At 41.9% G+C, this 26,641-nt stretch overlaps 2 protein-coding genes across 2 annotated transcripts; both read right to left on the bottom strand.

The window, feature by feature from the left end:
• Positions 1 to 1,840: 1,840 nt before the first annotated feature.
• On the bottom strand, positions 1,841 to 4,045 carry LOC133132730 (mid1-interacting protein 1-like). The gene is made up of 2 exons (XM_061248400.1): positions 3,909 to 4,045; positions 1,841 to 3,202 (listed from the first exon to the last, which is right to left on the bottom strand). Exon 2 carries the CDS (start codon positions 3,115 to 3,117, stop codon positions 2,617 to 2,619), a length of 501 nt encoding a protein of 166 aa, XP_061104384.1. The 5' UTR covers positions 3,118 to 3,202; positions 3,909 to 4,045; the 3' UTR covers positions 1,841 to 2,616.
• Positions 4,046 to 7,615: 3,570 nt separating this feature from the next.
• LOC133132882 (tetraspanin-7-like) lies at positions 7,616 to 17,407 on the bottom strand. The gene is made up of 8 exons (XM_061248670.1): positions 17,215 to 17,407; positions 15,157 to 15,345; positions 14,094 to 14,168; positions 13,889 to 13,984; positions 13,454 to 13,609; positions 12,530 to 12,613; positions 12,210 to 12,294; positions 7,616 to 9,012 (listed from the first exon to the last, which is right to left on the bottom strand). Exons 1-7 carry the CDS (start codon positions 17,299 to 17,301, stop codon positions 12,226 to 12,228), a joined length of 756 nt encoding a protein of 251 aa, XP_061104654.1. The 5' UTR covers positions 17,302 to 17,407; the 3' UTR covers positions 7,616 to 9,012; positions 12,210 to 12,225.
• Between the last annotated feature and the right edge of the window lie 9,234 nt (positions 17,408 to 26,641).

Raw genomic sequence — 26,641 nt, 5'->3', positions numbered from 1 at the left:
AAGTCGTCGTGTTATTCATGGTTATCTCTTTATTCACTGACACTGAGCAGTTCCCACCATTTCCTTTATGAACAATGCACTGCTAGTGCACATTTCTGCGCTCAATTTCTGGGATCTTTGCACAGAGTGAATCAATCATTAAGCTCATAAGGATAAGAACAAGGAAGAAAGGAGGTATAAGAATTTTTTGTACTGTAATTATCAAGCAAGTGCTATCCATTTCTTTCAGTGCAAAATCAGCATTGTTAAACATACTGAGTTCTCCGATTTGAATGTCCCTTAAATGATATGAACCTGGAGTTTGCACAGAACCACAATCAGTGGTTTCACCATTTCAGCTCAAGCATACTTGTTTCTACAGTGCATCTGTTGTCTGATAGATTTCTAATGTCAATGCAATGTGACAATGTGGGCTGTTGTATCCAAATCCTTCCTTCCACGGGGTCACTACAAGTTCTACATTTGTAAGGTGCAAAGTCTGATAAAAAAGCCAATTTCATTACATTTTTCTGTGTTTTTCTAAGTGCCAATACAGAATAATGCCAAGAATTGTCTAACCATGTGTATAGATCAGGTATGTCAAACTAATCTCCAGGGGAGCATTTCACAAAGCAGGATTACTCATTTAGCTGGATAATGGCATTGAGTAAAACCCAGAAGAGCTCTTTTTACTTTAACAGTCCATGTACCAAATTTGTGAGGGTTCTGGGTTTTGAAACAGGGAGCTGGAGAGTTGCAGTGTCTGTTGGTTTTTGGTATATTTCAGTGCTTAATTGAAGTCATTGGTTGACTAAAATCTATATACCTTGTCTCCAAGGCACAAGCTGTCTGCCGAAACCACAAAAACCAGCAGACACTGCGGCCCTTCAATACTGGACTTTGAGATCTCTGACATAAATGATAGGGATTGAGAAGGGTGGTCCTCCTGAAACACAATCAGCATTATGACAGGTAATTCAAGCAGTTACCATGTTCATTCATAAGCCAATGTTACATCTGCACAAAGTGTGCTGGCAGGCTCTCGACTCCTTTTTATGGTGGATATTGATTTGAGAAGACATAAAATCATGTGGTAGGTTCAACTTTCCCTTGCTAAAAGCTGTTCATTGTTGATGATGAATTGTTCATTCCAAGTCACCGTTTAAATTATATAAATGAAAAGATAGGAAAACAAAGGAAATGTACTTACTGTAATGACTGCGGATACCTGTGTACCACATCTTAATGAAACTGAGAAATGAAGACATTGTGTTGCCACAGATTAAGGTGCGAGCCAAAATCACTGCTACTTATGGGCTATTATGTGGATTAAAAATAAAAAGTGAGTGCAGATAACATTAACCTTACTAGAAGTGTACAAGGAGCAATTTTTTTACAGGTACAGTTGGAGTACTCCAATTTAAGGACTCATATTATATTCACATATAATGTTGTTCTAACTAGCACACTAAACAATGCAAAGGCAGCAGGACAGCACGCTCATATAGATTAGTGGTCATTTCCAGGAGTTTTAATCCAAGAGAAAAGGAGGGATACAATTTATTTTTAGCTTTTTGAAATGACAGGTGCAAGTGACTCGCTCGCTGGGCAAGAAACCGTATGGCTGAGACACAGTGCTGGACAGGACTGGCAGCTGTATAGAATCCAGCCTAGACAGTCACAAAACTGCCTGTGAGGGGTTTACCTTGTATGTTAGATTGCATAACAAAAATTAGGTCCTGTAACAGTTAGCCCCACCCACTGCAGCTGTTCTCAGCTCTTGCAGACATATCCAATCTCGCAAGCGTGCTGGGCAGGGAACAGCACGGATTTACATACATCCTGAAAGAAAACACCAATAAACAGAAAATTTTTGTTGTGTTTATTTTGGTCTTTGACAGCATTAACCAGGAGTGAGAAGATACAGTTTACAGCTGCCTCAGAGAGAATAAACTCCCATTCCCCAGAAAAACCCCAAGGACAAAGTAATTGTCAGCATATGCACAGACAGAGCACAGTACTGAACTGATTGTAACTCCCCAAATCTATTTGAAAATGAAAAATCTGGGCTCTGATGCAGCCGGGATTGCAGCACGTCAGATCATCTGTGGGGTCCATCTGTGGGGTCCAACCCTTGCTTTTTTTTTTTTACTGAAATACTTGTCTTGAGTGAAATCTATCCCAATGAATTTAGTACACAATCTTTTTGTGCCAACAGTATGTGCCATTCAGTGTTCAATTTTAGTTCTGGTTCTGGGTTTGGGGGAGGAGAAAAAAAAAAAAAAAAAAGTTTAAATTTTAAACCTATGTTAAGGCCTCCCATACATCTCAGTTGGGAAATTGTGGAAGATTCCGCCAGATCTATATTTTACTTCCATGGTCTTCCAAGTCGAAGTTTGCAGGCCTGATTTGTTGGATGTGACAGTTTGAGGCAACAAGTGGGGCAGGGCTAACCCAAACAGGATTGGTGGGATGCATTAACATGTTAGTTATTCTATTCAGTTCATGGCCCATTGCATGTTGTGAAGAGAGGCGAGAGACCATTTTGCATCTGCCCACTTCAGTGCACTGCACACCTCCTCAGTGCTGAACAGCAGAAATGTAAAGAGTGTTCATCCCAAATAGGACAGACCTCCCCTATCTCATGAAGTTGGCACCCCCGATCTCCCTCTTGTAGCGATTGGTGAGATGGTCTGCTTGTAGGGTGAGTTTGGAAAGGACCCCAAACAGCCCTCGCAGGTGATAGTGGAACTGGCTCTCCAGGTCCAAGGTCTCATTGCATGGCACCACCCCGACCGCCTTCGATTGTTCCTCCTCCTGCTTGACAGCCATCTCCAGAAAGCTGGGTCCCCCGCTCATCTCACGCTTCAAGAGACCCCACTCCATGTCATTCTTAATGGATTTAAGTAGAAGGTAGTGTTCATACATATCTTTCTGCTTGCCGGGGTCAGACGGCTCAATGCTGTTGTTGTTGTCAACCACCAGGACAGGGCTGTCTTGCTCCTCTAGTGGGACATCCCGCAGTAGGTTAGGCACCATTATCGTCTCATCCATGTTATTGGCTGCAGCGATGAAGCGATTCATCACATTGAGGAGGGAGTGCTTGTGGTTGGAGAAATCGTTGTTAATCTGCATCATGGTGGATCTTCAGGTAGACTTTGGGCAGGCTGGGAACTTTATGGAACCACAGGTGTTTCCAACTAAAGACTTGAGAGCTGGAGACCTGCATATTTGAAGTAAATGGTGCATATTTAGTGCGTAAGCAGCAGATGAACACTTTTTTTAGGCTTTAAAAATTTTACTTTGGTCCTGTGCATGAAGAAAAATCTGAGGCTTTCACCGACATCACTGATCAATGCAAAAAGAGTAGGCTACTACTGGAATACAGCAGATACATTTGTCAAAGTCGTGCAATTCATTTAAATCGATAATCATATGAAATTACTAAATGTAACGTTACACCTTTTAGATAGCCAGTGCTAGAATAGGCTTGAATAAAGCGGCATAACGAGTCATTTGTAATTAAATAAAAAGTAATGACACCTAATACTGAACCCAATGAGACCTTTTTTCGACGGCTTAAATCGTTTGCAAAGCCATGCGTCATTCAGCTTATCCGTTTTGCGCGCTGTAATTAGCAAGTCAAACAGTCAAGCTAAAGATACGATGAAACAACCGCACATTTCACTTCATACCGTGACGTTGCATTCAGCAATAATAAATGTTTCAGGTCAGACTAACATGGCAATTTGAACCGGCGTAAGATTGGAGAATTTACTCAGATCTGAAAGCAGACGTATTGCCAATTAGCCTATAAGCTGTTAATGATATTCTGTTAGCTAGCTATAGCTGTACAAAAATACCTTGGTGCAGCAGTGTGGACGACTGCAGGATTGTTCAGTTGTTACAAAAAAGCAAATGTTGCTTACCTGAATAAGTCTAGGACTAAAGAAAATCAGTTTCAATGCGATCTTAAAAGAAACCGGTAGATCTTAATGCCCAGTCTCAGTTCCTGCACCCCTAGCGTGGCAACCGTTCCCAGCGAAAGTCTGCAGGCGACACTGCTATTTATACTGGACGACGGGCGGAAAAAAGGACTCTCCCACTCTGTCTCCGTTTCGCAGACATTGACAACGCCCACATTGATTAGACTGAGTGCAAGGATAACCAATTACAAAACAGTAGCGTCTGCTTCTGGCGAATGATATACGAATAATTCAGGGGTTTGGCTCTGTGGACACCACCCGACCATGCCCTTCACGAGCCATTAATCTCACGCTATTAGTTTCACAAATATATATGGCGAAAATCAAATTAGTTCCATAATGTACGTTTAATCCAGGTTTCTGTAGCTATTAGGAAACTGGATCTAAAAGCTACCTCGTTTTCAAAACATTACCGTTAAGTGAGTCAAGGTGTCACATTTCCTGAACATAACAAAGGTAGGCTATTTTAAAGCGGAGACAAAGTTGTTTAACCACAGAAAAAAGACAAAGAAAAAAGGTTGTGGGTGGCTGTCACTGCGCTCCACGCATCATTAGTGGCTGCAGACAATGCTTCAACTAAAATCGAATGCATCAAAGGTTGCACTTTATTGGGTAAGTTATAGTCCGCGTCCACGTTATTGACCACAATTACCAGTTTTGGTGACAATTACCAGTATACATTACGACAGGCCGACCAATTGTTCACAAAAAATGGCAGTTTATGTCCATTCATCAGTGCGGCCATACACAATTCCCAAGCGGTGTGAACATACAGTAAATGATTGCCTTGCGCCATCTAGCGATGAGTTAAGACTTCTCGAGCAGATCAGAACAGGCATGAGGATCCAGCGGATGAGCAGGTGCAGCCTTCTACCATTCAGCCTGGATCATCCACAAGAATCAGAATTGTTTCATCAGGACTACTATTGGGTACACCTATCTAGTACCAGGCATGACCCACTTTTGCCTCCAAAACATCCTGAATTCCTTGCGGCACGGATACGCAAAATAACCATCCAAAACTTGATTTAATCTAAATGACAAGAGGTCAAATGTGGTTTATTATACAACTATAACAGTACCTATGCATATTTTGGACACACGTTGTTTTGTGCTATGATGACCCATCATACAATCTTGCTTAAAGAATTATGTTTCAGGAAATAGAGGGCTTCAGAAGCATGTAAAAGTAAAATCTTTTATTAATTTCTACTTTCTGGTGCAACATTTTCAATAGCCTCATCAGCTGCCTCTTTTGACATCATATGAAGGCTCCTGTTACAGTTAGGGTGACCATGTTAACCAATTACAAATACAGGGACAGGAATGGACACAGAGGTAGCTCAGAAGCAAGTAAAACCAATCAGAGTGGGTAAAGCAGTGAGAGAGAGCTGAGGCAAGGTGCTGGAAACAGTTCTGACAGATTTTGGTGCTTACTGACTCAATAGCATCACACAGTTCTGCAGATTTATTTGCCACACATATTTTGTAAGCCTCCCATACCACCTCATCCCAAAAGTGCTCTACTGGATCTGGGGACTGTGCAGACCATTGGAGTAAATACTGTCACAGTCATATTCCTGGAACCAGCTTGAAATTATGTGTGCTTTGTGCATTATCCTTTTGGCAGTATACATTTGAAAAAGGGTAGACTGTGGCCATATAGGGATGCATGTGGTCAGTAATGGTGCTTGGGTATGCTGTTACATTCAAATGATGCTCAGTATTAGGGGCCTAATGCAGGCAAAGAAAACATTCCCCACACCATTACACTACTAGCAGCAGTCTGGACTGTTCACACAAGGCAACATGGGTCCATGGATTCATATGTTTATGTCAAATTCTGACCCAACCATCTGCATGTTGCAGCAGAAATCAAAATCTGTCAAAACAATGTTTTTTCCAATCTTCAATCATCCAATCTTGGTGACCACATGCTAACTGTAGCCTCATCTTCCTGTTCTTGGCTGACAGGAGCAGAACCCTACGTGGTCATCCACTTCAAGGTTCAACACACTGTGCATTCAGAGATGCCCTTCTGCACTACTGTTGTAACCAGCTGTTATTTGAGCATGTGTGGCCTTTCTTTTAGCTTGAACAAGTCTGCCTGTTCTCACTTGACCTCTCTTATAAACAAGGGGCATGCTTTATATATCGAGTTGTACACAATTCGCTGTTTTGAGGAGCAGACTATTAGCATTACCGAGCACTAAAAGTGGTCAGTGAGTGTAATTATGCATAATAACCATCCAAAACTTGATTTAATCTAAATGACAAGAGGTCAAATGTGGTTTATTATACAACTATAACAGTACCTATGCATATTTTGGACACACGTTGTTTTGTGCTATGATGACCCATCATACAATCTTGCTTAAAGAATTATGTTTCAGGAAATAGAGGGCTTCAGAGGCATGTAAAAGTAAAATCTTTTATTAATTTCTACTTTCTGGTGCAACATTTTCAATAGCCTCATCAGCTGCCTCTTTTGACATCATATGAAGGCTCCTGTTACAGTTAGGGTGACCATGTTAACCAATTACAAATACAGGGACAGGAATGGACACAGAGGTAGCTCAGAAGCAGGTAAAACCAATCAGAGTGGGTAAAGCAGTGAGAGAGAGCTGAGGCAAGGTGCTGGAAACAGTTCTGACAGATTTTGGTGCGTACTGACTCAATAGCATCACACAGTTCTGCAGATTTATTTGCCACACATATTTTGTAAGCCTCCCATACCACCTCATCCCAAAAGTGCTCTACTGGATCTGGGGACTGTGCAGACCATTGGAGTAAATACTGTCACAGTCATATTCCTGGAACCAGCTTGAAATTATGTGTGCTTTGTGCATTATCCTTTTGGCAGTATACATTTGAAAAAGGGTAGACTGTGGCCATATAGGGATGCATGTGGTCAGTAATGGTGCTTGGGTATGCTGTGACATTCAAATGATGCTCAGTATTAGGGGCCTAATGCAGGCAAAGAAAACATTCCCCACACCATTACACTACTAGCAGCAGTCTGGACTGTTCACACAAAGCAACATGGGTCCATGGATTCATATGTTTATGTCAAATTCTGACCCAACCATCTGCATGTTGCAGCAGAAATCAAAATCTGTCAAAACAATGTTTTTTCCAATCTTCAATCATCCAATCTTGGTGACCACATGCTAACTGTAGCCTCATCTTCCTGTTCTTGGCTGACAGGAGCAGAACCCTACGTGGTCATCCACTTCAAGGTTCAACACACTGTGCATTCAGAGATGCCCTTCTGCACCACTGTTGTAACCAGCTGTTATTTGCGCATGTGTGGCCTTTCTTTTAGCTTGAACAAGTCTGCCTGTTCTCACTTGACCTCTCTTATAAACAAGGGGCATGCGTTATATATCGAGTTGTACACAATTCACTGTTTTGAGGAGCAGACTATTAGCATTACCGAGCACTAAAAGTGGTCAGTGAGTGTAATTATGCATAATAACCATCCAAAACTTGATTTAATCTAAATGACAAGAGGTCAAATGTGGTGAATTATACAACTAGAACAATACCTATGTATATTCTGGACACACGTTGTATTGTGCTATTATGACCCATCACACAGTCTTGATTAAATAATTATGTTTCAGAAAATAGAGGGCTTCAGAGGCATGTAAAAGTAAAATGTTTTATTGATCTGTACTGGTGTACAGAGTTCTACTTTCTGGTGCAACAACATTTTCAACAGGCTCATGAACTGCCTCTTTTGACATCATATGAAGGCTCCTGTTACAGTTAGGGTGACCATGTAAACCAATTACAAATACAGGGACAGGAATGGACACAGAGGTAGCTCAGAAGCAGGTAAAACCAATCAGAGTGAGTCAGGGAGAGCTGAGGCAAGCAGCCAGCCTGGGAGCTAGCTAGGAACACCAAGAGTACCAACCAGAAAAAAACAGGGCCCTGCCAGGTCTACAAAACATCCAAGATGAAAAATACTAATTCCACAGAAAACAGCATCAAATTCTAAGATTTCCTAAGGTGTGAAGTTTAATTACTTTTTGTGGAGAATTCAGCATACAATTTCTTCGAAACATTTAGAGAAATGCAAAATATACAAAAACGAAAATAGAACATACTGAATTAGGAATGCCCTGTTCTGCATTTTCACATATTAATCAAAGGCCCATTATTCATATAAAGATAGATGAATAAAAAAAAGTCACATATTGCATGGGCATAATTCCCTTTTTAGCCTACTACTTACGTTTTAAAATCTGAAGAGTATACTTAATACTGAATCCTAAAAAAAACCTAAAAGCAATAAAGCTTTCCATTCAATTTTTCTTTCTAAGCTTAAAATCATGGGGAAAAAATCGTTTTTGAATCGACCCACACTGAAAACGCATATATGGATCGTTCTTAATACACAAATCATGTGACACTGACTCATCTACTATGCTGGAGAACGTGTTGCTATGGCCGCATGTCCTCCAACAAGGCCTAGAATCTCGTCGTCAAGGAAATTGGCAAATGATTAATAACGATCTATACTGCTGTCTGTAGAGGACGGAGCTGGATATATCCAAGTTTACTGCTGGGTTGTTTGGAAGGGTAGAGAGAAAGCAGGAGCTGGCTGCACAGCAATTTAATTCATATCAGAAAAGGTAAGATGTGTAATGAGAATTGATAGTTTGTAGAAAATAACAAAATAACAGCAACACTGAAATTAAATGCACTGAAAGTCCCTTGATCCGAATGCTCACTTTCAAAACTATTAGCGTCTCTTACAATCAGCTGCTTTTGTTCGACACATTTAAAAATATCTACATGGAGGCCTTCTGTAAAAAAACTACTATCCTAACTACTGTAAAAAGTCCCTTATTGTGTTTGTCACTTCTAAATACCCCCCCCCCCCCCAAAAGAAAAAGAGAAAGAAATTCAGTCTTACAAAGAGCAGCAAAATTATCTACATAAAATGCCTAAAAACATATACGTGTACATAAGAAATTAAGGTAGAAAAAGGAGTTCCCTTTAATCCGTGGAACAGCCAGCAACATCCATGTGTAGTCTGCAGAAATAGAAAGTGATATTGCGTTACAAAGCTGGTTTGTAAATGAACACATTATAATGTGCATTTTATTCAAATTCATGGCATTCTACTAGTTGTCCTAACAGTATATGCAATTATATTTAAGCACTGTAATGAAACCATTTTTAAAACCATTATAACCAGGAGCACTTTGTGAGCTTGAATATATTTATTTACTGACATGTATACAAATTATTTGAATTAGGGATGTGACAAATCATCAGTTCTTGTAAGTGTTTAACATTCTATTTTGGAAACGGTAAACCATGCACTATACTGTTTATGACCGCTAGGGGGCATTATCTTATTCATGGAAGAAAAAAGAAAAACTGGAGTAGGCCTACTGACAAATATTCTAACTTTATTTTCGGCCATCTTAATAGTTCCATTTAAATTTCAACATTGGAAGTCAGATAATAGCCTAATGGCCAAATTAAACATTTACATTTACAGTGCCATCAGGCAGTGTAACCTTTGTCCCTCTTCCCTATGGCTTCTGCCTGACAGACTTGATTGGCATGAAATGTGTAAAACTGCTGATGTTACAAACAGGGTTGTGCATTCAAACTTCTGTGGCCATGCAATATTTCATCATCGGATCTATTTAACTATATTCGACTGGTCTAATGATTTTACTTTTTTTGCCAACAATTCTTAAACTACATGGTCCAGGAAAATGTAGGTAAGCTCTGACCAACATTAGACAGAACACACGTTGTATAATGATTGCACTATTAACTCAATTTAATTTGGAAAATTGTTGGATTTAATAAAATGATGGAACAGTGCTTACACGCAATTATAGTCTGACTTTTTCAACTTGCCTAGCGTATTCGTATTTGAACCAACACTTTCTTACATACAACTAACTTTTGCTTCATTCATTAATATCTGTACTGAATGAGGTCTCAATCAGTTTGAGAGATAATTACTTGTAAGATTAAAAAAAGCTATTTCCTGAAGTAACTTTAAAACGATAACATAAGCAGCTACACCTGTATAAATACACCTGTATTTATTGCTAACAAGCTAAATAAGAGAAAAACTAACTGGATATTAGCAGACCATTTTATTTCTGACAATAGTTTTATCCTGTTAAAGTGCAAGTGTCTGGCTGTGAAATTACAAATGCCCAGGAAAAGAAGTTGTCAGATTTGACATCTGTGATTGTCGAACCCACTCAGAATGATTAAACGCATCTTTAATAAAGGACAACATTTTTCTTGAAACCAGCACTGTAAATTGGTGTTTTGACACTTGTAGTTTCCAATGTTTGTATGTATGACTATGAGGTGAAACTTTAGTTGACGTGTGTCACTTATTTAACTTATTTATTTCTTGTACATACAATAAAGGTGTTTTTCCCACATTAAAGATCCAAACAAAGTTGTTCAATAAATGTAGTTAATCTAACCAAAATATTTTACTGACATTGTCTAAAAAACACATAATTCTTAAATTAAGAATTAAAAACTGTGCAGCTTGTTCTTTTTCTTATTTAACTGCACATGCTTTCTTAGAGACAGGAATCAATATCTCACCATTTACTTCACAGTAAATAATACACCTTAGCAATGGTGCACATTTTTAACAGATAGAATAGACCACACTTTTTTCAGTTTAGATTATTTGAATTATATGCTTAAATTATGTGTGTAGCCCTTTTTAAAATGACTGTCAGTGTAACCATTTCCTCAATATGGGACAAAACGTATGAGGGCAAACACATTTGGCTTGCATCTCCAGCCTGCGTTTCCCCTGCTGTACTGAGCGCCCGTTACCATCTGGGAAACGCAGGCTGGGGATTCAAGCCAAACACGTCCAGTGACGTCACTGCATGTGTTTGCTCTTAGAAGTTTTGCCCCATATCTAGGAAAGGGCTACACTGACGGTGATTTAAAAAATGCCTAAACACATAATTTAAGGCATTTAATCCAAATAAGCTCAACTGAAAAAAGAGTGACAGTGCTCCTGAAAGCTTCTCCTGTTGAATTTAGGAGAGGAAAAAAAGCATATTGTCATATATCGTTACCGTCCAAAATTTTTTATATATTGTGATATAAATTGTAATTTTATTTTAAATTTGCACGTTTCCTGTGGGTGTTGGACTCCGCCAAGGTTGCCCCTTGTCACCGGTCCTGTTTGTGGTATTCATGGACAGGATCTCAAGGCGCAGCCGAGGTGAGGAGAGTGTCCGGTTTGGTGACCTCAGAATCGCATCTCTGCTTTTTGCGGATGATGTGGTTCTGCTGGCTTCATCGGACCGTGACCTTCAGCACGCACTGGAGCGGTTTGCAGCCGAGTGTGAAGCGGCCGGGATGAGAGTCAGCACCTCCAAGTCTGAGGCCATGGTTCTCTGCCGGAAAACGGTGGATTGCTCCCTCCGGGTTGGGAACGAGTCTTTGCCCCAAGTGAAGGAGTTCAAGTATCTCGGGGTCTTGTTCACGAGTGAGGGTAGAAGGGAGCGTGAGATCGACAGGCGGATCGGTGCAGCGTCAGCAGTAATGCGGGCGTTGCACCGGACCGTTGTGGTGAAGAGGGAGCTGAGCCGGAAGGCGAAGCTCTCGATTTACCGGTCGATCTACGTCCCAACCCTCACCTATGGTCACGAAAGAACCGAAAGAACGAGATCGCGTATACAAGCGGCCGAAATGAGCTTCCTCCGTAGGGTGGCCGGGCTCAGCCTTAGAGATAGGGTGAGGAGCTCGGACATCCGGAGGGAGCTCGGAGTAGAGCCGTTGCTCCTTCCCGTCGAAAGGAGCCAATTGAGGTGGTTCGGGCATCTGATCAGGATGCCTCCCGGGCGCCTCCCTTTGGAGGTTTTCCGGGCTCGTCCAACTGGGCGGAGACCCCGAGGGAGACCCAGAGCCCGCTGGAGAGATTATATATCACTCCTGGCCAGGGAACGCCTTGGGATCCCCCAGGAGGAGCTAGAATGCGTTGCTGGGGAGAGGGACGCCTGGAATACCCGGCTTTGCCTACTGCCCCTGCAACCCGACTCCGGATAAGCGGGTGATGATGGATGGATGGATGGATGGATAAATTTTAGGCCATGTCACCCAGACCTAATTTCAACCAAAGCAATCACTCCAGATTAATAAGGACCAGACACTTTTATGAACAAACTCTCACCAAATCATGTCTCAACCTACCACCAAGCAAATATGAAGCAATACCTGAGTCGAGGTGCTGCTATACCATCTCATACTGGTTGTTGGTGATATACCGGGATAAGCAGCAAGCCAGGAAGACACCAATGACCTGGGGCAGAAGATTCAATTCAGAATTTTGACATGATGAAAAATGTGTGCATTACAGATTCCCTACTTTCCCGAGTTTGCCAATTACCAGTTTGCCAATCACCCATTTATTCTCCATTATTCACCCATTTATTCTCCCCAGCTTTTTTAGACCGGTAGCTGTATGAGTAAATTCCTTACTTATGAACAGATTTATTGTTTCTGGTCAATTACTGCCTTGCTCAGGTGTACTGTACCTGGAAGAAAGCTATGCCAAAGGAAATCCCAGCAATGATTCCGAGGTTGGACTCCATCCGAGAAGTCATGAATGTGAAGCAACCCTGGAGGAAGACAAAACAGTGATTTAACCAAACTGACTTTTCACATGCACATTACACTTACGATTTATCTGAATTTCTACCAGACAATAATTACACTGCTATTGTCAAGTAAACAGTCAAGTATAAACACTATGCAGAGTGTCGTTGTTTTCTGGAATGTCCTGAGCTTTAAAATGTGATAATTAAAAGGTCATTATAAAAGGAGAATCAGAGGAGCTGCTAAGGGATACACCTGTGAAACGCTACATTTTTCTTATTTTGCAAAAAAAATTAGTCTGGAATCACAGTGAGGGAGTGTATTTGTGTATCAACAATTTATACATTGTAACCAACTTTTCAAAACATTTCAAACCTTCTTTGCAATGAAATATCAGCCTGCAATAATGCATGTAATTTTATTACATGCATTACAAACCTCAATTTGTGCTGATCAACCTTAATTAACCCAAGGAAATACATCAGTCCTCTATGAGGAAAAAACATGAATTTAATTAACTGTACCCAAGGTCGTTCTACCAACTGAGGATGCAAAAAAAATAAGAATGTTTTGATGTTAAATTGAATAAGTACATTTAAAGTCAAATACAATCTGTGTAGCTGTATGCTTATACATCGTACACATCAGTTCTCAGAGCATCTAGAACATTGGGAAGAGCTGTAAAAGAATGTACAATTAAAATAAACGAGCTTCACCAAATATGCACACCTGTTTCACAAGACAAAACAACCCTACATCCTTTCGCCAAAGCAATGCCCATGAATGGACACACCGCAATGTACATTTTGGAGGTTGTGGTGAGTGAGATGTCACATAAACTGTCACATAAACTGCACCCTCACCAGATTGTAAACCTCCATAGCAGCCTGGTTCAGATCTTTCAAGATTTCCACAGTGCAGTTTGCGCTCTCCTTGCAGCAGCTGGCGGGGATGCCGTTGTCTTTGAAGTAATCTGTGTTTGCCCAGTCAGTGTAGTTCTTCATTCCACAGCACATCAGCTGGACGAAGGAAAACACAACATTAATACGCCTTACCAGCACATAAAAAAAAAAACGAAACATTTTCTATGGTCACTGGATCATTCCGTTTTTGAGGGGCTGGGTCTGTTTATTGAAATTGATGAAAAATATGCTTGTGCAAAGCAAATAAATAAACAAACATGTACAATTTTTCTAAACCTGCTGAAGGTAACAGTACATGGTCTGTTCCTGTACAAAGCTGATCCATAAAGCTGTGGTGCACATCCTACATTAAAAAATAAAATTAAAAAAATCTACATTTCTCTGGATAGTGTCCACCGCGTTGCTCCTGGAGCTGGTACCATTGTAGGTTTTAATAGCATCTTCATAGGTGTCAGCTAATATGGCCTTAATCTGAAAGACAAAAACATAACCATGAGTTTCCTATTATATGTGCTAGAAGTAGAGAACTCAAAACTCAATGCTCACAAGGAGTGCTTTACAGTGATTTGCAATGCCCTACCTCGTGCCTGAAGAGGAAGCCGGAGATGCCAGCGACGAGCTCAGCTAGAAACACCAGCATCAGGAAAACTGCATACTGAAGAGAGAACATTCACACAATATTAAAAGGAGTAACATTTGGTTGGTCACACTTTCTAAGTTTTTATATGCGATTTGCATAAGAGGGCATTGGGAAAAACATGATGAAAGTATGAAATATGGCCATTCTTTTGTTTTGGAGAAGTAAGCGTTTTAAACGCATCTATTAAATTACCTATTTTCAACCGGTTGAGAATGTTCTGCTCGTAGTGCTTCACATGACGATAACCACTCTCCTTATCCCTCCGATATAACTTCTGACCCATAGTTTGTGCCGCTGGCCTCCAGGCAAGACAATGCAAATGCCTGACTAACGTTAGGTTCACTTAAATTAGAGTGCCTTTTAAGGACCATTAAACTATTTGTGGTTATATTCTTTCAGCTAGCTAGTTCGCCTTCATATGGTGATGTTATCGAAACGTTAGCCACCTAGTTTGTTTTCATAAGGACGTTATAATTGTGCTTATATCTTAACTTGGCTAGCTAGCAATCAAAAATGATCAAATCAGCATCCTTACCTTAGCTATCGATAGTTGATATACTAAGTCATGAAAATTCAGTCACCCAAGATGAGCGCGTACCATGGAGGTAGCTATGGTAACAAACAATGTGCGGAAAGTGGGAGCACAGTTGGTCAATCATAGCTAATTGACAGTTCTCATTACCACGCCCAGACAGTTTGGGTGAAATGGGAAACGTAAGCTGCAAATACATTCAAATGACAGAATAATAAAACAATTATGCGCATTTGTTTTGTTGGTGTCTAAAGACAACTGGCAAATGTCACATTCAACTACCTTTAATAATTGGCTTAATTTACAAATTAGTTTGAATTTGGCTCCAAGTAACAAAAAGGCTTGTTCATTCATGAAAATCGCTTTACCCAGTTCATGAAACAAAACAACTCATAACTGCACAGCAAAGTGAAGGAAATGCATGTTTATGGCAATGGGAAAGCAGCACAGAACACGTCTATGGCAACTAACCATTTTCAGCATCCAGGGGCTTCCTCGGCAAGTGGCAAAGCAGCCGAACAGGCCAAAGATGACAATGGTGGCGCCAGTTCCAATGAGTACGTAGGGTGCATTGGTGCTCTTCTCTGTGGCTAGGGAAAAGTAGGCCTCCAGATTTACCTTCCCCCACACACCTACCGCCAGCAGAATGACCCCTGTGAACTGGGAAGAAACATCACTGTACTCACAGGTCTTAGTCCTACAGGATGCTCTCTGTAATTTGCCAAAATGTGTCAGCTTCCAGAACTTTAACAGATGGCTAAATACAGTCTGGGCAAAAAGCCAACAGTTTAGCTAACCATGCGGCAACACACAATCATTTGTGCAACATCAAGGTGAGGTTTGAGGTTGACTACTAGGAGATTTCAACAAGTGTAGGATGCAGGATATCCTGATTTTCATTATTACACAGTGCCATGCAATTTGTCTATGTAAAATAGCATAACAAGCCATGAATGGGCTGTTCTCATAATTATGCATTGCTATTAGGTACACAGATGGAGAATATGACCAGATGAAAATGTTAGCTTGCAAGTCAGGACAAGAGGACAGTGTTTGCAACTTGCTGGACATACAATACAGTTACAGTTATTATTACAATAATAGTCAAGATGCATGTGGGCATTACAATAAACAAATATAATTTACAGCTAGCTGGAGAGCATTATAAATTTTGTAAGAAAGGAAAGTACATTTAACAGAGACTCTTTTAGTGAGACCATGGCTACAAAAGATATCCAAGTTAGTTTGCTAATCACAACTGTAACAAGCTATATTGTAACATTACTACTGACTAGTTAAGTTGGATGTTGGGGAGCTTTTCGAGAAAAGAAGTCAACGTAGACCGTTTTCCGAACACCAAGTTAGCTCACGATGTTCCGAACAGAACTTTAATATCGAATACATAATGAATTACTCTCAGATCGAGTTCAGACTGATAGTGATCCTTCAGTTTTGATCTGGGTACGAGCTATATACGCGATCTATTTCAGCAGTGACATGGTAATGATGCTCCCCTCAATCGAAAGTGTTCCTTATAAAATTGTCCACGCACGTACACATACCGTTTTATATAGACGGTATCACTTTTTTAAATTAAGTTAATACTAAGCAGATAAATATTTAATATCGTGTCTGCACAACAGAGTGCAAAACTATAGTATTTGTACTTCAGGTGCTGTTCGGAACTGCGTGAATAGGTGTTCGGAACATCGAACGGGGTCTTGTCTTCCGAACACAGGGAAACTGTGTAGTTATTTGCCGTTGTCTTCATAATTATTTGTCCAAGTGACATGAATTCAAGTCTTTTAGTGTCTGGGACAGCCAATACGCAACCATAACCATAAACCACATTCCTCGGGAGAAAAACTACCACTGAACGGACGTTAACTTCTGGGGGAAGCGGCCGCTTTCCCGTGTTCTGTCCGGAACACAGTCAAATATACGTGTAAACGAGCAGTATCTGTACATTTTAAATTGACTTTGCAATTCGATTTCATATTGTAGCGTTACCTAAATGGCAGACGATAAATTAACTATCAGAACACGCAGGTTAACGCTATTCTGTTGGATCTTTCTGATATTTTTGCCAACGAAGAGATAAAAGTAATAATAAATAAGTTATATCATATCAAATTAGTCTATCCACAGAAATAGCAACGTTCACACACTAGACCGTTTACGACATAACGTGCAGGCTGATCTTATTTCTTTGTATTTTGGTCAGCAGGGCTGTGAATATGATAATTTATCTAGTTAGAAGTAGGTAGTCTAGGCAGTTATCACAGTCACTTGGACAAAACACTAAGTTATAGGAAATTTCATCAAGTTAATGTAACCTATTCGCTATATCAATTTAATAAACGCATGCTTAATATGAAAGCTATTCGACTGTGTAGTATAATGCTAGCTACCAGGCAACTTTGCTGCCTATATTTTTTTCCGCGTGTCCATTGTTTCCACGTAGCCAGATTTGCTGCTAGTGAGTTAGAGTTGCTAGCCAATATGTTATTACGATTTTGCAAGACTTACCCAAAATATCAGACTATACGAAATAAGGAACGTCTTGAGACATGTTATTACAGGCTTGGTTTGAAGCCTTCTGGAAGGCGAAGTCATTCTGGCGTTTTTTTTTTTTGCGGAGTGTTTATCCTGATTCCCTTTTCGGAGGTTATTCCTCAACTTTTGTCACGATTGCTTTAAAAAACTTTCGGATTCGGGAGAAAGGAAATGTCGTCACAGACTTCCAATTCGACTTCCTGTGATAAAAAAAAAAAAAAAAAAAAAGGGCCAGGACTTTTGATAAATGCTTTTTTTGATCTGTTTTTTTATCTGTCCCTGCGCGCCCCAATGCGAAGTGTGAACGGTTTAGATCTAGTTATCATCGGATAATCGGTAATTCATTTGTAATTAAAAAACGATAAAAGGCTAAATCTGTTATTTGTTTCAAAACCAAATCCGAAAAAATCAAAAATCAAAAAAACGAAAAACTAGAAAACCACATCCAACGGTCCAATTTTGTTTTTTGGAAATTCCAAATTTTTCCTTTTTGAATTGAAGATTGAAGAACAGTGGTGCTGTTAGAGAGAACGTAAATACATAGGCTATTGGTGACCTGTAACAATAGGTAATTTCGGACTCCTAACGGTCAAGAGAAGAATTGCAACAACAAACAACCTCAAAACACAACACTGTTTATGATTACCACGAATAATATAAAGCGTTATTATACAGTTCAGTGTTGTCATGCACTGTTTTGGAAAGCTGACAGTGACAAACGCCACAGAGCCTGCCGTCTTTTCGTCGTGGTCTAGTAAGAAAATGTTCGCCGAACAGCTGACTTTATGAAATCTTGACTTTTGTGTACTACACAACACTAAATATTTTTTTGTCTTTTTGAAGTTTTCACTTTAGCAAACCAACTATATTGTGAGCAAGCAAGCTTTTTGGCTACGTAACTAGCTGGCTATATAACTAAGATATGATAGTCTACCACAAACGACGCAACTGTAACTTACAGTTTGAGAGAGAAAAAAAGGTTTAGTTTAACATGAATGAACACTTGTCTCTGTGTGCGTCTGCTAAATGCCTGTAATGCAATGAGATAAAAGGATCGCGTAGCTGCCCAAATTGCACTCCAAAAAAGCGATCACTGAAACTCTGTATACTATTGAATATCTAGTTAGAAAACAATACCAGTTCGATATCAGTAACAACAAATTAGCGATTACTTAGTTCCCGAATTTACAAATATCCACCTGGAAGCACAACGCTTCTGCAATCAACGCTTCAGCTTCTGCTGTGCTATGTTCGTATTGCCTATATTTTATGGTAAGTGGATATTTGTAAATTCGTCAAGCTAACTATTGCTAATTTGCTTGTTGCTACCGATAACAAACTGGCTTTGTTTTATAACTAAATATGTAGTCTTCGCTTACAATGTTTTGATACAGAGTGACGGCCCGACAAATGTACACTTTGAAACCGGAATTTAAGGAGTATAAACACAGGCAGAGGGTGAGTCATGTCCTTTTTCAATGATAGGAGGGGGATTGGCAATGGTCTTGTAACAATGTTTTAACACAAAAATCTTACCTATTGTACCGGTACAGTGGCACAAGGAGAGAACTGCAGACAGACGGTAGACTGCTCGACTCTGTACATACATCTACCTCTCCACCGGCTGGCGCTAACAAAATGTCAGGTGGCTGAGCATAAGATCAAGGAGATGGCTGACGCAGGTGTCATCAAGTAGCCTGTGTGCAGCCCTGGAAATCCGAAAAAAAGATTGGACATCTTGGTTCTGCGTTGACTATTGGTGCCTGAATTCTGTCACAAGGAAGGGCTCCTATCCACTTCCCTACATTGACGATGCACTCAACCACATCTAAGTCTGGTCTGTGGTAGTTCCGAGTCATGCCATTTGGACTCCGCAATGCCCCTGCCACCTTTGAGTGCCTCATGGAGAAGGTGCTGGCTGCTGTCTCTGGGAGCTGCTGCATGGTGTGTGGCTGAGCTGCATAGCTTCCTGCTACTGGCAGTTTGTGAAGGACTTTGCCACTAATGCTAGCCTGCTGCACCAAGTGACGGCCACGCGACAGTGCTACCAGTGGGACCTGGACTGCGCCGCTGCCTTCACCCAAATCTCCACTGCACTTGCCGAGGCCCCTGTGTTGGCATACCCTGATCCTGTATGATTATTAATCGTAGACACTGATGCCAGCAATGTTGGAATAGGTGTGGTGCTGTCCCAGGAGGGAGAGAACAGGGAGCGTGTGGTAGCCTACTTCAACCCATGCGCTGAGCCACCCCGAGCACAATTACTGCATCATACACCAAGGAACTCCTGGTCGTGGTTCAAAGCATCAATTCTGTAACTACCTGTACAGAAGGCGTTTCCTACCGTGGATCAACCATGCGTCCCTCACATGGTTCCTCAACTTTGAGGAGCCAGAAGGGCACATGGTTGCAGCACTTCAGGCGGCTCCCCGTCGGTGTTTGGGGCCCCACCTGAACCGGAGGTGCACAGAGAGGCGGGCATGGAAGACTTACAACAGCTGGGGAGCTGTCTGTGTAGTACAAGAGTTCACCTGCCAGGCCCAATAGTCCTTGGGCCAAACCATTTTTCGGTACCATCTGGGTGGGCAAATTCTAGATGTGATTTTTTTAGTCCTATACATCCCTAGATTATGTTTTGATATGATAGACCTTTTGGTTTGGCAGCTTATTAGTGGTTATCACCTCCTAAAGGTATGGACTGCTTTCGTTCAAAACCGGAGTTTTGCCAAAAAAAGTCCCCTGCCATATTTTGCCCCCCTTCGCATGATTCGCTTGTAGGTCGGGCTGTGGGGGTGCTAGAGACATGAGCCTGCAGTTTTTATTATGCGCCTGAGTCTCCTGAACACGGAGAAACCAACCCTGAGTCGATCAGACCTCCCTAGGCCGAGCTATGGTCACTTTTCCCGCACCTACCCCCTACCGGTGAATGCCTAATTTTTGCGGTTTTCCGGAGGTATTGTGCGGTAGGTGCGGGAAAGTTACCATAGCTCAGCGTAGGAAGCTCTGATCGACTCGGGGTTGGTCTCTACGTGTTCAGGAGACCCAGGCGCATAAAGAACATGTCTCTATCAACCACAGCCCAACCACAGCCCGAGCTATGAGCAAATAACCCGAAGGGGAGCAAAATATGGCAGGGGACTTTTTTGGCTCCACCAGAAAAGTTAAAAAGGGTAAAACATTTTACCTAATAGATATCACCATGACACTTCCTCAGTTGGTTACTTACATAAAGACTATTATTTTTTGTATTAAAAGTTTTCTGAATTTTTATGTTTAAATATGCAAATGATGCATTATCTACTTAAAATATGTGTTAATTTACACATACAATACATAAACCCTTCTTGAAGGTTTTGTATATGTCCAGGTTTCAGTTCAGTTCAGTGAGTGAGTCTAGTGGCTGGTGACCGCTAGGACCATAGGCAGATGCCTTGTTGGTAAGTAATTTGTTCAAAGTACTTAAAACAAATAAAGTGTGTGTTTACCCCCTCAAATGAATTAATTAATTAATTTATTTATTATTTATTTAATTTATCTCCAGCCAGATCTATATTTAGAGGTAAGTTACCTTAGGTAAGTTAGCGGTAATGTATATTACATAGATACGCTCCCGTTAATAACTAGCTAGTTAATAACGAGTTAATCACCTTTTAGTTAGCTAGTTTGGCTAGCTAGTAGCTTGCTGTGCACCCAGGCATGAGACACGTGTTTATATTGTAGTAATATTAATGTAACTTAATTTACATTACATTTACAGAAGATTCCTTGTTTGTAGCCCCCCTAAGTTGTAATGAGATCTGCACCCTTGATTGGCAGCACTGAGCCAGCAGGCAGGGCCCCAGTTACTGCACCCTGACAATATTTTAGTTTAGAATAAGGTTGATAATTTTATGTCAAACTATATTTATTCCTCTATGTCAGAGACCCACATCGTCAGCAGTAGTGTAATGATGGATCCAACTTCAGGCGAATGCAGCAGCAACCTGCCAAGAAAGCGGGCCCGCATGGACTGCATCATCCACTGCTCTGATGATGATTCCAACTCAAACCTGGTGTCACCCCAAAACCTGGACTCATGGAGAACTTTGTTGAGGGCGGCAGAAATGAGACAACATCTCCCAATTTTGGACTTAGCCAAATACTTGTGTGAGGGAGATATTCCACCAGTGCAGTATCATTACCGCTGCCGTAGTATTTTCACATTGAAAAAATCCCTGGATTCTATCACAAAAAAAAAAAAACTGCCTCTGACTCTGGAACCGAAGAAGTAAGTTCAAGAAGACTGTCTAGAGATGTGCCAAGCAAATCCATGGTGTATGATGAAGTGTGTATCTTCTGTGAGAAATCAACAAAGTATCTGAAGGGCAAAAATACGAGGGAACCTCTCGTACAGTGTTCAGAGTTGCGCGCAGATGACAGGATCCGAGAAGCAGCAGTCACCAAACTGGACCAAAGGATGCTTGCTGTCACTAGTAGAGAGCTTGTTGCTGCTGAGGGCCATTATCATAGGTCCTGCTACCGAGCATATACACGCGGAGAGCCTGCTGCCAACTCTAAGTCAAGGGAACAAAGTGGAGATGCAGATGCTCCATATGAGGTAGCAGAAAAACATGCCTACGAGGAACTGTTCTCATACATTAGGAATTAACTCTTTCCCAACCCAGAAGTACTACCCATGACATACCTCTCATCAAGACTACAATCATCCATGACGTCTCTTGGTATCAGCCAGATCAAGGACTCAACCAAGAAACACCTCCGCCGTAGGATGGAAACAGAGTTCGGTGGAACCATCCATATATTTTCTGATGACAGTGGGAGGCTTCTTCTGTACCCAGACAACCAAAGACTGAGCTGGCCAAAACTGTGTACTCCTTGAATATGGAACTACAGCATACCAGATCTGTCAGAGGTGATATAACAGAAGCAGCTTTGCTGATAAGAAATGAGATAAAAAAACAATACACCCAAGTGTGGCCACCTGATGTAGAACAAAATGAATTCATCCTTCCCAAATCTATCACTCAGTTCCTGCAAACACTACTGACTGGAAACGGCGAGTGCACAAGTCCATCTGAAAGAGTCAAGCGACTTACCACCTCCTTTGGCAGTGACTTGGTCTTTGCAGTCACCAGTGGCAGAATCAAGCCACCAAAACACCTACTTCTGCCGTTTGCTGTGAAGTCCTTGACAGGAAACACAGAACTGGTACACACCTTGAATCGGCTCGGACACGGTGTGTCCTATTCACAGGCTGAAGAGATTGACACAGCACTGTGTCTGCAGAAGATGGAACTGTCAAGGGGCGGCATACCACTACCAACAGACATATACCAAAATGTCTTCACCACCCTGGCTTATGACAACATAGACCGACTAGAGGAGACGGTTAGTGGAGCAGGAACCTCTCACCGAGTCAATGGCATAGCTGTCCAGGCAAAAGTAATTGGACCTGTACCTCAAAGGATCATGCCTACAGTCACTAAGTCAAAGAAGCGGAGCATCAGCCCCAAAGCACTGATGCTACCCACCTACAATTCTGGACAGAGAGTGGGGCCAACAAACGCCCCAAGTGTAGATGCCAACACTACCACACAGGTACATGATGCAAAGGCAAAGAACGTTGTCTGGCTGCTTGCTCGAATGTTTGCCCCAGAAGCTCAGACCGTGAGCAGCTGGACTGGATTCAACATCCAGACCCGCAACGATGTCACAGTGGTCCAGGATACTGTGAGCTACATGCCAACAATCAATGCCCCTGCTACAGAACTGTCTACTGTGTACGAGATGCTAAACCAGACAGTATGCATCATGGAGTCCCTGCAGTTAAAGACAATTGTCTGCGTGTTTGACCAAGCACTCTACGCCAAGGCAGCAGAAATAGTGTGGAAGCATGACAAGTTCAAAAACATTGTCATCAGGATGGGGGTGTTCCACACCATTTGCAACCTACTTTCCATTCTGGGGAAACGATTCCAAGATGCAGGGTTGAGAGACATCTGTGTGGAGTCTGGTGTTATTGCTGAAGGGTCGGTAGCTGGTGTGATGGAAGGAAGAAAGTACAACAGAGCTGTCAGGCTGCACAAGCTGGTCTACGAAGCATTAATGAGGCTTGCCTGGAAAGGCTTCCTTCTGTGGATAAAGGACAAACATCCCACACAGGTTCGCAACCTGGAAGAAGCCCTGAGGGGCATTGGCAGCTTCCATGGTGATGTCTGTCAGGTGTCACTCACAGAGCTTCTTGAGAATGCCTCATTCACCCTCACCATGGAGCTGTTCCAGGTCTACCTGGACTCTCTCCAAAGCCAACATGGTCTTTCAGCTTTCTGGATGTCCTACCTTGATATGACAGAGATCCTGTTGGGCCTGATTCGTGCTTCTAGAGAAGGCAACTGGATGTTGCACCTTGCATGCATCAGAGAGATGATCCCTTGGTGTTTTGCTTACGACAAGCTCAATTACGCCCGCTACCTTTCCTACTACTATGCAACCATGTCACAACTGCCTGCTGATCACCCTGAAGTACATGCCCACTTCCTGCAGGGAGGCTTCTCTGTCCAAATTGGCAGCAGAAATCCTTTTGGGCGAATTCCTGTCGACCAGACCATTGAGGAGACTGTCAACAAGGACACACAAACACCTGGAGGAACCAAAGGCTTCAGTCTCAGGCCTGGGGCTATAAAATGTCCACTCCAATAATAGAATAACCAAATAAAAAGTGATCAATGTCAATGTGCAATTAGAAAACAAAAATATCACAATTAGTGTAAACAATGTACTCTTGAAAACAACTATTGCACATTCAAATAACGTAAACAGGAACAGTCTTTGCGTTTGCCCACTGGACTCCACTGTAGCCTGCACTTTCGATCGTGTTTTGTGACGAACATTTGAACATTAGGGTCTAAACTTTGAGCAACAGTTGAAAATAAACACCATTGCCCTGTTTTATTATGTTTTCTAGTGATGGATCAAGCCGGTATTTTTTTCGGCCTGCTGGCGGGCCGATCGGGCTTAACAGGTTTAATATTACTACAATATAAACACGTGTCTCATGCCTGGGTGCACAGCAAGCTACTAGCTAGCCAAACTAGCTAACTAAAAGGTGATTAACTCGTTATTAACTAGCTAGTTATTAACGGGAGCGTATCTATGTAATATACATTACCGCTAACTTACCTAAGGTAACTTACCTCTAAATATAGATCTGGCTGGAGATAAATTAAATAAATAATAAATTAATTAATTAATTAATTCATTTGAGGGGGTAAACACACACTTTATTTGTTTTAAGTACTTTGAACAAATTACTTACCAACAAGGCATCTGCCTATGGTCCTAGCGGTCACCAGCCACTAGACTCACTCACTGAACTGAACTGAAACCTGGACATATACAAAACCTTCAAGAAGGGTTTATGTATTGTATGTGTAAATTAACACATATTTTAAGTAGATAATGCATCATTTGCATATTTAAACATAAAAATTCAGAAAACTTTTAATACAAAAAATAATAGTCTTTATGTAAGTAACCAACTGAGGAAGTGTCATGGTGATATCTATTAGGTAAAATGTTTTACCCTTTTTAACTTTTCTGGTGGAGCCAAAAAAGTCCCCTGCCATATTTTGCTCCCCTTCGGGTTATTTGCTCATAGCTCGGGCTGTGGTTGGGCTGTGGTTGATAGAGACATGTTCTTTATGCGCCTGGGTCTCCTGAACACGTAGAGACCAACCCCGAGTCGATCAGAGCTTCCTACGCTGAGCTATGGTAACTTTCCCGCACCTACCGCACAATACCTCCGGAAAACCGCAAAAATTAGGCATTCACCGGTAGGGGGTAGGTGCGGGGAAAGTGACCATAGCTCGGCCTAGGGAGGTCTGATCGACTCAGGGTTGGTTTCTACGTGTTCAGGAGACTCAGGCGCATAACAAAAACTGCAGGCTCATGTCTCTAGCACCCCCACAGCCCGACCTACAAGCGAATCATGCGAAGGGGGGCAAAATATGGCAGGGGACTTTTTTTGGCAAAACTCCGGTTTTGAACGAAAGCAGTCCATACCTTTAGGAGGTGATAACCACTAATAAGCTGCCAAACCAAAAGGTCTATCATATCAAAACATAATCTAGGGATGTATAGGACTAAAAAAATCACATCTAGAATTTGCCCACCCAGATGGTACCAAATCGTCCAATTTTGGGGTTTGGCCCAAGGACTACAAGGGAACTCTGGCGCCTGCCAGAAAGGAGCCTACGACACCCACTGCCGCAGCCATGATCTTGGGGACAAGGTGTGGGTCTACTGCCCCACCCACAAGAAAGGTGTGACTCCCAATGTTCAAGTTCTGGAGAAGCTGTCGGATGTGGTATACCGGACATGGCTGACCGCCGCTTTGTGGTACTGCACCCTATCATCCCCTCGTCAAGTTGTACACCTAACCAGTGGGGACTTTGGAACAGACATGAGCCACGGCACCTGAGGTACCTTGTGGTGGGTTGCTGATGGGGGCGCCGGGATGGGATGGCTGACCCCTCAGGTGGAGTCAATATGGCAATTGTGGTTGGTGATTAGCATTATTGGTTCCCATTGGACATTTCTCTGTTATCACTTCCCATAATTCTTTGCCAGTGGACATTTCCCTTTCTGTTTGTTGATTTTGCAAATATTCCAGTTGTATGCTTACTGTTCCATCAATTATATTATTTGATACAGATATAACATATTTAATGATGTAATTTACTTGAATTCATGTTGCACAACCACATTGGAAACGTGTTGAACGTGCTGTGCTATAATAATCTGCTAGTCAAGGTAGTTGATGGAGGATTGAGAATTATTCTTGAACTTGTCTTATTGTCTTTTGTCACTGACACAGACGACGCCGACCGGATCCAGCTTTGCCATCCCTGCTTGGATCCAACGCTTGGCGTCTTCTTCAAGAAGGGAGGTGCCACTGCACCAGGGGAGCTGATCTTTGATCAGCGAGAGGGAGGATGGCGACAGGAGTCCAGCCAGGTGTCAGAAGACATCACGCCGTCCGCATGACTCTCCTGCCCAGTGGAGAAGGGGGCAGCAGCAGTAGTGTGGGTCCTCCGGTGGAGCAAGGGGCAGGTGGTGCAGCCGCTGAGGGCACCACTGGGCCAGCTGCCACCAGTGGAGGAAATGGAGCTGCTGCCCCAAAAGTGAGCGGACAGGACAGGAGAGTGACAGGTATGACCCGCCTGGAATTTAGTCGGGCAGTTCTTCAGCGAGCCATGGGCTTTGTGCCTGGCGACCTGAACTGCCTGGTGAAGGTTCCAGGAAATGCAGATATTTTTGAAATTAGCTTTAAAAACGCTAATGTCCTGGAGAGGTTCTGGAACCTCTTTAGAGAGGGGAAGGACAAGGCCCCCCTCAGCAA

The sequence above is a fragment of the Conger conger genome, chromosome 7, assembly GCF_963514075.1.
Source record: "Conger conger chromosome 7, fConCon1.1, whole genome shotgun sequence".
Lineage (NCBI taxonomy): Eukaryota > Metazoa > Chordata > Actinopteri > Anguilliformes > Congridae > Conger > Conger conger.
This window is presented reverse-complemented; position numbering and strand designations above follow the sequence as displayed.

Excerpts from the sequence above, each read along its gene's own strand:
- LOC133132730 (XM_061248400.1), bottom strand. The coding sequence starts at position 3,117 with ATGATGCAGATTAACAACGATTTCTCCAACCACAAGCACTCCCTCCTC.
- LOC133132882 (XM_061248670.1), bottom strand. The coding sequence starts at position 17,301 with ATGACTTCGCCTTCCAGAAGGCTTCAAACCAAGCCTGTAATAACATGT. Across the intron at positions 14,169-15,156 it reads GCCCCTGGATGCTGAAAATG|TATGCAGTTTTCCTGATGCT; the intron begins GTTAGTTGCCAT and ends TTCTCTCTTCAG. Across the intron at positions 13,610-13,888 it reads TGGACACTATCCAGAGAAAT|CTGATGTGCTGTGGAATGAA; the intron begins GTAGATTTTTTT and ends TCCTTCGTCCAG.